Source organism: Ornithodoros turicata, chromosome 2 (genome assembly GCF_037126465.1).
Source record: "Ornithodoros turicata isolate Travis chromosome 2, ASM3712646v1, whole genome shotgun sequence".
NCBI lineage: Eukaryota > Metazoa > Arthropoda > Arachnida > Ixodida > Argasidae > Ornithodoros > Ornithodoros turicata.
In genome coordinates this window covers 147,806,501-147,820,097 of record NC_088202.1, presented here as the reverse complement: position 1 = coordinate 147,820,097, position 13,597 = coordinate 147,806,501, and the positions used below count along the sequence as shown (strand labels likewise).

The 13,597-nt window shown below is 46.0% G+C and overlaps 1 protein-coding gene across 2 annotated transcripts in view; it reads right to left on the bottom strand.

Annotated features, from left to right (window-relative positions):
* LOC135384244 (uncharacterized) overlaps window positions 1-13,597 on the bottom strand; it is a 92,436-nt gene that overhangs the window by 20,710 nt on the left and 58,129 nt on the right. The window contains exon 1 of one of the 2 annotated variants that reach the window (XM_064613454.1): window positions 7,024-7,094. The exons of the other annotated variant lie outside the window; for it this stretch is intronic. Coding sequence (XP_064469524.1) covers window positions 7,024-7,081 — 58 coding nt within the window. The 5' untranslated portion in view covers window positions 7,082-7,094. Of the gene's footprint in view, window positions 1-7,023; window positions 7,095-13,597 lie in introns of those variants that run through there. 2 annotated transcript variants of the gene reach the window in all.

The following is a 13,597-nucleotide window of genomic DNA, read 5'->3' as shown; positions in this document are numbered from 1 at the left end:
ACATCTGAGGGAAACCCAGGAAAAACCCCAGACGGCACTGCCGGCCCGAGGATTCGAACCGCGAACCTCCCAGTCTCCAAGCGCACGCGTTACCGCTGCGCCACCGGAGCTGGTGACATTTTTGGCCCATCAAATAACATTTGCATTAGTTGCAAAAATTCCCCAGTAAGCTCATTTGTTCCGCACACGTTTAACCTTGTGTACTACTCGTGTACTACTACTACTACTCGTGTGCAGACTACTACTTGTGCACTACTCGACGGGCAATACATTCGCGCCGCACTTTACGCGTGGCTTGTACCGAGATATCAGTGTATCTGGATGTCCATGTACCAAAATATCTGTGTACTGAAATGTCCGCACCAGAATGTCCTGTACCGAAACGTCCGTGTCCTACCACAGCCTGATGTCGGCCCTGGTAGAAGAGGACCTGGCACGGCGACGCAGGCAGAGTGATGATTGCTTTGATGATTTTGATGAGTCAGTAACGAATTAACTATGTGTTAACTTTTTTTTTTCAATTGAATTAGTTTACAAAGCGCAGCCCTCCGAATGTGCCCTTCCTTTCCAGCGTTATTGCTATCCTTTCGATGCATCTTTAGACCTCGCAAGTAATACAAGATGCCTAATGATGTGTGTCATCAGCTGCGTATCGTTGGAACCACTGTCAAATGTATTCTTCACCGTCCGTACATGTTCTAAAAGGGGTTGAACTGCAAGCGTCGATAAAATACCTAAATAGTTTCTTCTTTTTTAATTTTAAGCGTCCTCCATTACATGCGAAGTCTAACAACAACAACAAATAAGTTAATGATAATGAATGGGGAAATTCGCTACGTAAGTCTAAAGCTCCTGCTAAAGAGGGAGTTGTTGGATGTTGAATGTTGTTATTGGTTCGCCAACTGGAGTCCCAGACGATCATCAACTTGAATGACTCGTTGCCGAATTCTTCCCTGACGTCGTTCTCAGTTGGTACATGGCTGCCTGTCCCCGACTTCACTGCACCAGAGCCGAGACCAAAGTTCCCGTGATATGCGAAGGATTTATTTACAAAGTATGACACACGTGAACCATAATACATGTCGTGAGGGCGTTATTTAAAATCCGTTTGTCCACGACGTTAGCTCCGACCTCGCTCTCCCTACACTGCACCTCCTTAACAGGGTGACATCTTGGCCCATAAGCCCAATACAGGGTGTTACCCTATAAAAGTCTACCCGCGCCGGCATGCCGTGCTCGCCAATTACTCAATGCAGGAGGTACAATGTGTTGCCTACGTATAAAACTCATAAGGACATTCCATCATGTTAAATATCGAAGTGATTGAGCACCGTAACGCAAAGTTATAGCGCAAAACGTGAGGCTCCCGTAGTCAAAACAGCCAAGATGGCGCCTCTGAGTTAGCAGACGACATCCCTTTTGGGTGTCGTCTGCTGAGTATGCGTCGGCATTTTTCGTTCCTCACGTTGCTTACTTCTGAGCAAAATACGACAGTTACACGAAAGCGAAATGAAAACTGCAGTTCCATCCGGCTGGAAGGATATGCGTCACGTTGTCGTGTGGGAAGCAGCATGTCAAGTGCTCTTCTCAACGCCGCCATCTTGTTTGTTTTGACTATGGGAATTGCACGTTTTGAGTTATAACTTCGTGCTGCGGCACTCAATCACTTTGAAATTTACCAAGATTAAATGTCCTTATGAGCTTTATATAAAGATCGCACAATGTGCCACCTGCATTGAGTAATTGGCGAATACGGCATGGCGGCACGGGTAGACTTTTATAGGGTAACACCCTGTATATCTGGAACCACCAATCCGGCAGGCTAGGTCCAAACCCGCCCTCTGCTCCCGATTTGAAACTAACGGTCCCGGCTCTCAAGCCGCGCATCTGCTACGGGTCTATTCGGTCTATTCACACGACGCAACTTTAGAAAAGCCGTCAAGTGCAAGAAAAGTTGGTGATTTAAGGATCATCTTACTCCATGTTCCTGTGACGATAATTTTGAATACCCTATGCCTATTTCATGTTTGCTATCGCGAGTATGTGTATAGCCTTTTGAATACCCTATGCCTATTTCATGTTTGCTATCGCGAGTTCAGTTTATTTGTAAGAATTAAACCGTTAATATTTTCGTTCAAGTAATAGGCATATCTATATTTTTGCCACAAAATGGTTTCTCCTCACCTGAATTTTTAGTCTGAAAAAAATTCCTCGCCTCACTATCTTTTTCTCTGGGAATTCCCCTCACCTCAAAGTCCGTGAGGATGCACACCTCAACCCTCGGGGAAGACGGCGCGTCTAAGCAACGTATATCCTGTCACCAAATATTAGATTAGCTTCACTTGCACAGGATTGCATGATGAAGGGCTCAAAATATTTCAGAACCCCATGGTATCCTAGTATGCGATAGGATCTATTAAGAACTCAGGACAAAAAGGCTTCATCTACGCACCTGCACTGAGAAGTGTAGTGAACAGAAAAGCCCCGGAGACGGTTGCAAATAGATGCATCGTGTCCAATGCAATGTTGGCATCTAATTGAGTTAAACCTTGTTGGTGTGTTGCTATAGAATGGAGGCAGGTGTGCCTCACGTGAAATGTGTCTTCGACATTCAAGTTCACACATCTTTATTGTCGTTTCCAAGAAGTGAAGGTGTAAGTTTGAAATTCAAACTTTGCCTTTGTTGCACTTAAAGGTTGAGCTTAAAAGTTGACTTACTGGTTCGACATTCAAGTTCACACATCTTTATTGCCGTTTCCAAGAAGTGAAGGTGTAAGTTTGAAATTCATACTTTGCCTTTGTTGCACTTCAAGGTTGAGCAGCACATGTTTTTTTCGAAGTACAAAGCTCGTAACTGGTGGTACGTCACAATACATGTATGATCACGAGCGGTTGGTCTCTGGATTCATTTTGCTCACCTGAGATCACCTGAGGGATCTTACAGGTGGAACTCCGCGACAACAATACGTCTTAGAAAGTGGCAGTATATACCCGTAATCTTTCCAGCTGTGGCGAGGTGGCCGACATTCCTCATTGTCTTCTGCACTGCCAGCAGCACATTCCCCAACGGCCCCCCTTTCTTCTTTTCCTTTTCTTCTCTTCTTTCTCTTTCTTCTTTTCCTTTTCTTTTCATTTCTTCTCCTTTCCTTTTCCTTTGCTTTCTTCTTCTCCTTTTCTTCCCGTTTCTTTTCTTATTTTTCTTTTCTTCCCCTTTTCTCCTTCTTTCTTCCCCTTTTCTTTTCTTATTTTTCTTTCCTTCCCCTTCCCTTTTTGTTTGGAATAGCAAGCCGACCTTCGTCTGGCTGACGTTTCCTTTCTTTTTCTTAATAAACATATCCCCCCCCCCCAACGGCAAGCCTTCCATCGCCGCATAATACCTTCTGGGCTGCAGCACATTGTCCACGGTTAGAGTCACTAAATAAGCTACGGTTCAGAGTATCGACACTGAGTTCCAAGAGCGAGCATGCGCCATCTTGTTTCCGCGCCACGCTACCCACGCGCACGCGCACTGCACACCTTAGCGCACGACGCCATCTATCATGCGCGGATGAAATATTCCTGTCGTTTACAAGCAGCAGTTGACGGCCTTGAGCTCACCTTGGCATCTTCGGGACTCTCCGGTGGATAATACATGGATTATCGCACAACAATCATACACGCTTTTCTATCCATTGCCAGCATTATGCTAGTCGTCTTTGATCCTCCAATGGGGTGATACCGGTGTGGTGAGGAAACAAGATGACACTCCTGCTCTCCCTTAAGGGCGAAACACATGTACGACAAAATGCATGACCCGTCGTGCGACGAGTCGCACAGTTTCGTGTCACGAGTTGTCGCGTGCTGCATCAGCAGACACATGGGCGGCGACATCCTTACGACATGTCGCTCTGAACCGCCGTGTTGCTGGTGGTGCTAGAACAGCGCGGCCAGAGATACACTCGCTTACACTTTATTTAACATAACGAAATGTGCTCACAGTAAACGAGAACAATTCATTCCTTATTTCACGTGTCTTTCAAGGCGCAACACGACGAAATCAGCCACCGTTTGCATTCAGAACACACACTGTCCGCCATTTTTTCTCGGATCCATCGCATCTACCAGAGAGGTAGCATCATTGGCTGCTTCGCTCATGACGTCACTACATCCGCACGACAACCCGCCGACGGGAGCGGAGATATCTGAGCAGTTTTGTCGCGCTGCGACTTGTCGCAGAGCGCTGCTGCGACGACCTATTTCTCCAGAATCAGTCCCAGGATGCTTTGCGCTGCGACGCGTCGCACGACGGGTCACACATTTCGTCGTACATGTGTCTCAGCCTTTAGACCTCAGTGTCGACACTCTGAAGCGAAGCTTATTTAGTGACTCTATCCACGACCACCCTCCTTGCTCCCGTCCTTCGGCCTTACTCGGTGGGCGGTATAACTACCCGGCTCCGCTTCTTGAGAGACTCGGGCCTTGCGTCTGCCCTCTGACTGGACATTCGTGCTGTACTGCACTGCACTGCGTGCCTGTTTTTCTTTCTTTTTTTCTTTTTCCTTCTTTCTTTTTGTTTAGTTTCAGTTTCCTTCTTTATATTTCTCTTTTTCGGAATACCAAGCTGGCAATAGCCTGTCCGACATTTCCTTTTTCAGTCTTTCCTTCGTTTTTTCTTTCACTCTATTAAACATATCCCCCCCCCGTAACCTTTCGGCACTCACGAGCGTGTGTGCAGTACACCTCCGTCCAAAGCCGCGCAAAAATTTACCGGAATAAATTTGTTACACAGATTGCACCACGGCACCCCATGTCTTTTCCCGGCACTGCTTCTTTAATGGTTCCCGTGTTCGGGAAGAAGATAAGCTATCGCTAAAGTATCTTTTCCGTTCCCGTCCTTTCGAGTGATGGGACGATGATGATGATGATGATGATGATGGGATGATGAGTGCGACGACGACGCTGTGTACCCTTCGGTGCACTCTTCGTCTTTGACGTGCTGTCCTGTTGGCTTCGGATCTTTGAGCAATGGTGATTGCTCGTAGGTACTAATAAGACGTACTTCATTTTATCTAACTAGATAGCGTTGCGGTTTGCTCAGAAATTGCTCACATAGCGTATACGCCTTGGGAAGAACGTAAGCGGGAAGACCTGCCACGTGCTGCCGTCGGTGGTGATTGGCCCGCCACACAAACTGGTTTCGTATAGCCTTCAGTAGTAACTAAGTTACAAGTAACTTTTTTTTTTTAGTATGCAAAACCTTTTCGCGAAAGTTTACCGTAGACCGCCGCGGAGGGACAGGAAGGCACAAAAAGGGAACCAAAGAAAATGGAAGAAAGTAAACGAGGTTCGAGTAGAGACGGCTCAGAGTGCGAGCGACGAAGACTGCACGCTTGCTTTGTCGTTTGTCGATGGGCAGAGTCCAAGCAAACGACTAGGCGACGTCGGCATATGTCGGCACAGTTCCCTTAGAAGTCGGCCCAGGACGCACATTCTTCCCGGGCGTTAGTCGTGACGTTGCCCACATACGTGGAGCCGACAACGGCAAGCCCTTTCACCATCACCACCGCCACCACCACCACCACTAGGCGACATGTCTCGGCGTGGCCGTGTCACGTCGAGACTGTGTCTCCTCACGGGAATCTCTTCCGTGAAAAATTTCCTCATCTCGAAACGTTTCTCCAAGGGCATTCGCCTCACCTCAATCTTGCTACAGAAAATTTCTCTCACCTCACCTCAATATTTTTCTGAAAAATTTCCTCGTCTCAGTCTCCCTTTCTGCAAGTTTTCCTCACCTCACCTCAATCTGTTTCATCTGGGACTTCCCCTCACAGTAACTTGTACCCTGTCACCAGGTGCTACACTAGCTTAACTTGCACAGGACTGCATGGTGAGGCGCTCAAAACGTTTGAAAACACCGTGATATCCCACTATATGAGACAGCGTCTATTGAAAAGGAATTTTCCTCAGATCACGGGCGGGTCCATCTTTAAAGTCACGTGGCCCTTGAAGGCCCATGCTTGGGGCCCATTTCAGGTTTGCTATGGTAGGTTCAGCTTATTGTACCGATTAGATAGTTAATATTTTTCATCAACTAGTAGGCGTCTCTATTTTTGCCACAAAATGTGTCTCCTCACGGGAATCTTTTCCCTGAAGAATTTCCTCACCTCGGAACGTTTATCTAGGGGCATTCGCCTCACCTCAATCTCTTTACAGAAAATTTCTCTCACCTCACCTCAATATTTTTCTGAAAAATTTCCTCGTCTCAGTCTCCCTTTCTGCAAGTTTTCCTCACCTCACCTCAATCTGTTTCATCTGGGACTTCACCTCACAGTAACTTGCACCCTGTCACCAAGTGCTACACTAGCTTAACTTGCATAGGACCGCATGATGAGGAGCTCACAACGTTTGAAAACACCGTGATATCCCACTATATGAGACAGCGTCTATTGAAAAGGAATTTTCCTCAGATCACGGGCGGGTCCATCTTTAAAGTCACGTGGCCCTTGAAGGCCCATGCTTGGGGCCCATTTCAGGTTTGCTATGGTAGGTTCAGCTTATTGTACCGATTAGATAGTTAATATTTTTCATCAACTAGTACGTGTCTCTATTTTTACCACAGAATGTGTCTCCCCACGGGAATCTCTTCCCTGAAAAATTTCCTCACCTCGAAATGTTTCTCCAGGGGCATTCGCCTCACCTCAATCTCTTTACAGAAAATTTCCTCACCTCGAAATGTTTCTCAAGGGGCATTCGCCTCACCTCAATCTTTTTACAGAAAATTTCTTTCACCTCACCTCAATATTTTTCTGAAAAATTTCCTCGTCTCAGTCTCCCTTTCTGCAAGTTTTCCTCACCTCACTTCAATCTGTTTCATCTGGGACTTCCCCTCACAGTAACTTGTACCCTGTCACCAGGTGCTACACTAGCTTAACTTGCACAGGACTGCATGGTGAGGAGCTCAAAACGTTTGAAAACACCGTGATATCCCACTATACGAGACAGCGTCTATAGAAAACTCAGGAAAAGAGCTTTATCTATACGCACCTGAACTGAGGAGTGTAATGAACATGAAAGCACCGGAGACGGTTGCAAGTAGATACATCGCGTGCGATGTTGGCATCTAGTTTAGTATAAATGTTTTTCGGAATGTCCATTTATGCTACACAATAGCGACAGGTGGTTTTCGAAAATACAATTTTCAATTCGAATGTAAAGCAACAGTTAATGTGCTCACCGGCGTGTTCTGTGTATTTTTGACAATCAAGCGAAGTTAATGGCAGTTCCGCGAACACGCCTTCATTTCCAAGACGCGAAAGTGCAAGTTGTGATTAACGTCGCCTTTGTTGCATTTAAAGGTTGAGCAGCATGTGTTTTGCGCAGTACAAAGCTCGTAACTGGCGTTTTTATGTCGCAAGATCATGACAAGCGTTTGGTCTCAGTATTCAGTTTGTTCACCCGAGGGTTCTTTCAAGTGGAACTCCGCGAGAGAAATACCATAGATTGAGAAGTTACCCGTCAAAAAGAACTCGTTACAAGTTAAGTTACCGCGTGCTAAACGTAAGTAAGTTAATAACGAAGTTCTTCACATGAAATCTAACTCGCAGTTACTGAGTTACTGAACAAAAAGAACGAGTTACTTCCAAGTTACTTCGGACACAAAATAGCATTACGCAGGTGTGCAACACGCTTAGATTGTTTTCCTTTATGACCAACAATAGACCTCTCCCTGTTTATAAATAAATGACGTCATAGAGTTCGACGGCGACAAAATTTGGTAGATTTGAACTACGCTCGAAGCTAGAGGTGAACAAGGTCGCGCCCGAAAGCCACAGTCTTGAGGGGATTACGACATGATCCCTTGAATGGACGAGACCCTCGGTCCTACTTTTCTTTCAATGGGAGACAGCGAACAAGTGCCCGTTCGTGGAACCCAGCCGTCCTTCCGCTTTGTTTCGGTTTCAGTCTGTCTACCTATATGTCATGATGACGTTTCTCTGGTTGAGGTCTATTCGAACGCTTTGCATCTTACCCCCTGTGGGCGCACAACGGTTCAGCTTTATTTCAATGGCAGCAGTTCTTACTTCCTGAATAAAATACTGACACTCATTGAATATCACGTTTTATGGCAAAATATGCCATGAAGGAACCGGAGAGAAAGCAAGAAAATGTGTGGACGTGAGTGAAAACCGAGTTAAAAGTAACTTGGAACGTAACTTAAGTTACTTTGGCAAAGTTCCCAAAAAAAGGAACGAGTTCCTCTGAAAGTTACCACGGCGCAAAAGTACCGAGTTACGTTACAAGTTACCAAAAAAAGGAACTTAGTCACAGTAACGAGTTACTTATAACGAGTTACCTCGAACTCTGAGAAATACGTCCTAGGTAGTGGTAACCCTTCGACAGACAGGAATGTCTGTACTATGTACCTCCAAGGGCACTCCGACGCGAGCTGGTTGGATATACCTTCCTCCAAAAATGCGCAAACTTTACTCAAAGAGAAACCCCGGTGCGAGCTGGTAGGATATTATCGTGAACTGACACGTAGCGTGAAAAACCGGGACAATCAGACGCAAGCTGAATTAATTTTTATAGCTAAATGTGTTTTTTTTTATAGTGGTACACTCTTAGAAATGAAGTTCACCGCATAGCACGCTCCTAGCCAACCATAATTTCGAATGATATCGTTATCTTCCCTGATTTGCTGAAAACGGGAGGCGTACGCCTTTTTTGTGACAATTATGAACAGCATAAGTGTCACACAATAGGCTCCGCCCCACGTTTTCAACAAATCAGGGACGAGAACGTTGTCATTCGGAATGATGGTTGGCTATGAGCGTGCTATGCGGTGAAGTTCATTTCTAAGAGTGTAGTCGTAAAAATCTCGATATAACAACAACCTTATTACGGGATGCTGACTGGTGAGTTTCATTCCCGATACTCTACGCTGCCTCTGCTCCAGATTGGCTGTAACGACTTGTTCGTTGGGCCGCTCTTCTTGGCCCCGTCTTGCACCCCAACCAGTTGGGCTGTCACTGCCGGTCTCCTCGGTTTTCTCCGAGTCTCAGGACTCGTGAACTGCATGTAATGTTGTTGTGCTAATGTTTATGCTCTTCTTTCTTTCTTTCTTTTCCTTTCTTTTTGTTTCTCTACCCTTTTCCTTTGTTTCCTTCCTTTTTTTTATTCCCCCGTTCTTCTTTTTTCTTTCCTTCCTTTTATTTTTCGTTTTCCCCTTCCCCCCTTTTCCTTTTTCTCTTCGGAATAGCAAGCCGGGTCTTTGCCTGGCTAACCTTTCCTTTCTTTTTTCTTAATAAACATATCCCCCCCTCCCCGCCCTTTACCAGTCAAGTTAGCGGACGGTGGAATGAGCCGTTCCTGCCGTTTGGGTGATTTCTTTAAAGGGACTATGAAATTTCCCGAACCCCCATACTTTTTTTCGATGGAAACTGTTCTTCCCGCAGAGAAACTAATATGCCACAAATTTTTCCGGACGAAATCGCTCCACTCTGCGAGGAGCGCGCGCTGGAAATGTCTCTTCCGCGTTCCTCCTCTCCCGCGCATATTTCCCTGTCGATGGTGTAACTGTACGGACCGCTCTTCGGTTCCCCGTTACGTCACCGGTGTTGCACAATGGCAAGTAATGCCGCGAGCTCGCTGTGGCTGCCGCCACTGCCGAAATCTGCCGATCGCGCGAAAGCTGCTGTCATGGAGATTTCCACTCCCGATGAACGCATACGCGGGATCCTACGGATCAGCAACACGTCACGATGACGTGTTGCTGAGCCGGCCGTGGTCGCGTCAAGTTACCCGTTGTGTCTCCGCTCGGCAGCTCGTCACGGCGCGGCGCCAGCTGTCCTCCCTTCGCCGCTCCGTTTAAATTCGCTCCCGCGAAATCCGCTCGCGCGACGAAAGTAAAATTTCGGTTCTAGACTCAGAAAAATGTCTTCTTTCGAACGAAACGAAGAAAAAAATCGTTTCATAGTCCCTTTAAGTATCGTCATTCTGTTGTAGTCCCACATATCCGCTCCAGGTCTCTTGACCCCTAACGTGATATTTTTTTTTTTTTTCATTCCTTCTGGCGTGAGCATCCTTAAATTCAGCGACTATACACCTGAGATTTGCTCATACGCCTCATAAGAATAACACGGTGATCAAATGTAACTGCCCGCGTTGCTCCATCTGTGGCACACTAGCTGACATTTAGCACGTTCCCCTGTCACTGAGTTCCCCATAAACGGACAAGCTTGTGACTGCGCTTAACAACGAGCAAGATCATCGCCGGTACGTTAATTCTGGGAACTCTGGGGCCAACCAATCATCCCAGCGCTTGGTCATCTGGGCCCCGATTACGCTTCCTCAGGGATATGCGATTGGTTTAAGGGGGAATCACTTCTTCAGAAATCGATGAGTAATTTTCGTTCGCACAACACACATGAACGCTCTCAACTATCATCATAAGATTTGTACTGGCGTGTTCCCTTAGCTTTTCTCCAGTCAATGACGTATTTCTTTTAGAGGACAACGTTGATCCGTTGATTTTTAATAAATTAAAGTTTGGTGCGTCTCGAGCATGTGGCTGCCATCTCGATAGAGTGCCGCACACTAAAACATTTGCGAATTCGGGCTCAATACAAATCAACCAATAGTCCTGGAATTCGACAAAATGTGTCATTGACGAGGGCAAGGCAAGGACAACATGCCCCAGACAGAACACCATCTCCTACGGACGTCCGAAATAGATCCCAATGTCCATATCCGAAAACTGACCTCCGCAGGACTCTCCTCGGATATTTATGGAGGGATATCCGTAGCCGTATATCCGCAGGAGGTCCTGTTGCGGCTGTTTCACGGATTGTCCGAATCAGCTCCGTGATGGGATGCTGTACGGATCATGTATTTGAAGAGAGAGAGAAACGCGGGACGATGTAGCACTGCAGAAATTCGACTTTCCGTGAACCAACTCACTTTCTCAAACTACATGAGTAAGAAACAGAGACATTACCTCTACGCCGAAGTAATACGCCAAACAATTTCTCATTTCACGGTTGTTTGTGCACGTAATCCAATTATACTTAGACAGCTCACCCTTCATTTCGACTGCCAGGCGAACGAGGCTTTCGAATGTGTAGAAGCCCGCGAGAACACCAATGTACAGTGTCTGTCCCCTGTTTGGAGAGAATGCAACCTTATTTCCAAAGCATTTCGGCTGAGTGGCCCAATCTCTTGTTGCTGTTTCTTCTTCTTTGCTTTTTTTTTTTTTTTTTGAGAGAGCCCGCGCCGATTTTCCCTCATGGGAAGCAAAACGGAGCAACAGAAAGTGAAACGAGCGGCGACGGCGGCAGATGTAAAAAAAAAAAAAAAAGAAATGGCGGAAACACGCTTTATATTTTACTACAAAGCGTATACTGACTTCCGAAAAATAAAAAAGTAACACGCGCTCCAGATACATGCTACATCCCAGAGAGTTCCTGTTTATGTTCGTATGCCCTGGTTATGTCCGCAAAGTGGATGTTCGTAGGAAGTTCGAAGCCCGCCCAAGTGGATCACCGTAGTATCTCCGCTGGAGGAATTTCAGTATTCTGCGGATAAGTATATCCGATGGACATCCGTAGGACAGAATTTTCTGACTGGGGCCAGTACTTCTGCTTTGACGATATTTTACGCCATTTCTGAGCACTGTGCGAACAAACGTTCTCTGTTGTCTTGCGCAGAAGTGATTCGCCCTTAAAGTAGCACAGAAGTCATTTTTAACACCCAGTTTTCTTCCTATAAAACTGTTAAGTAGGCCAGTAAGATGCACCATGCGAAGTAATTTACACCACAGAGTCATAATTATCGCAGAAATTGAATTTAAAATACGCCGCAAAAAGCGACCGTGCGCAACGGTGGTGAAGAGCAGTACCAGCCTGTGATCTGCCTGGAACCTCGCGCTGACGCTATAAGGAGAACGCTCGCTGATTGGCCTAGAGAAATGTCTGCTACTCGGCTGTCGTCTGCTACTCGGCTGTTCGGGGTTCTGATAAAGCCTTTCTCCTTGCTCGGTAATGCTTCGGCTGCTCCTTCTATCCCCAATTCTCCGTGAAAACTGGCAAAACAGGTTTACGGCGACAAAGGGACAAGGCGCTGACCCCCACTGACCGACAAACCAGAACGAGTCTCCTTATGCCGTCATCGGTGACGTGCCATCATACCTCCTCATCCTCGTTATAGCTGGAGTGGTGAGTTAAGGGTGAAGGCGCGGAGCTATGTTTATGCGAGTTTTTTTCTGGGAAACAAATTGCACACATCAAAACCTTTCGCGCTATTCGGTATAATGACACACACACTTTCATCAGGCATCTTAATCTGAATTTTTTTTGGATGGCCCTCTGTACTCCTTTAAAGGTACCATAAAGCAGTCGAGGTGCATCCTCATGTTTGGTGTGCCCTAAATTGTGTACGTCCTCGGGAGTAAAATGCCGCAATATTTTATCACACAGACGTTATAGCTCCCGAAAAAATGCAAAGTTAAATCTACTGGCAACAGTGTGGCGAAGCAGGCCGACGAAACGCCAACTCCGCCAAGTACGGCGGCGAAAATGTCTCATGCGCACGACTCTGGGCCAAACAGAGCGACGTACGATAGCAGCGCCACAATGCTGAAACAAGGCCCAGGTATAGACGTCTAGCTACTGAGTGCAAGATTCAGCTTGTGTTTATTTTCTTTCACACAAATTACACTTTCTCAAAAGGTAGTATTTGCAAATCCCAACAGGAAAGCCATCTGTTTATCGGCCTCCTTATTTACAGGGTTGCTCGACAAATTGAGGACTTCTTCCCACCAGGCGTCGCCCCGACATTCTTGACTGCGTTTTTGTTTACCAATTAAAAATACTTCGAATAAACTCGCGCGCATATTACTCGTTGTGCTGAACCTTTGAGTCTATAGCACTCTCACGTGATGCTGATTGCATAGGTTCGACCTCGACTGCTTTATTGTACGTTTAAAGCTCTTTCGCTTAGTTTCAGTGATATCAGTGAGGCGCTGCATTTCCGCGGAAGTGTGCGCTGCAAGCTTCTGCCTCCAAACACTCATGAACGCGATGTAGTAAGTGTTGGCCACTAACTACTTCTACAGTAGTTTAACTATAACTACTAACTACTTTGTGATTGAGTAGTTTAACTAGTAGATCAACTACTTTTCAGGGGAGCAGTTAAAACTACTTTTTTAACTACTGCAATGTAGTTTAACTACATCTATAACTACTTAACGTTGTCCACCAACACCAATCCCATGTAGTCTTCTTGGGCACCTAAATATGAATCACGAGCAATAATAAACTTTGACTCAAGCCATTGCTACGGTCGTCAAATACAAAGCTTGCAGCGGGATTCCTTCTGTGCCTACGCGATAAACTAAGTCGCAGAATTATTTCGCAGCAAATGAGGCTTCACTAGACAAGCATTAAAAGTGAAGATTTAGTACACATGCACGACACAATTGCTCTGCACCTCCGTTCTCATCAAACAAGTAGCTCAAGGTAAAGGTCGGAAGCACAATCATGCCGTAAAGCTTGCGGCAAAATCGGAAGTAGTTGGCGCCTTCAGTAACCTAACTACTGTAGTTAACTACGTAAAATTGTAG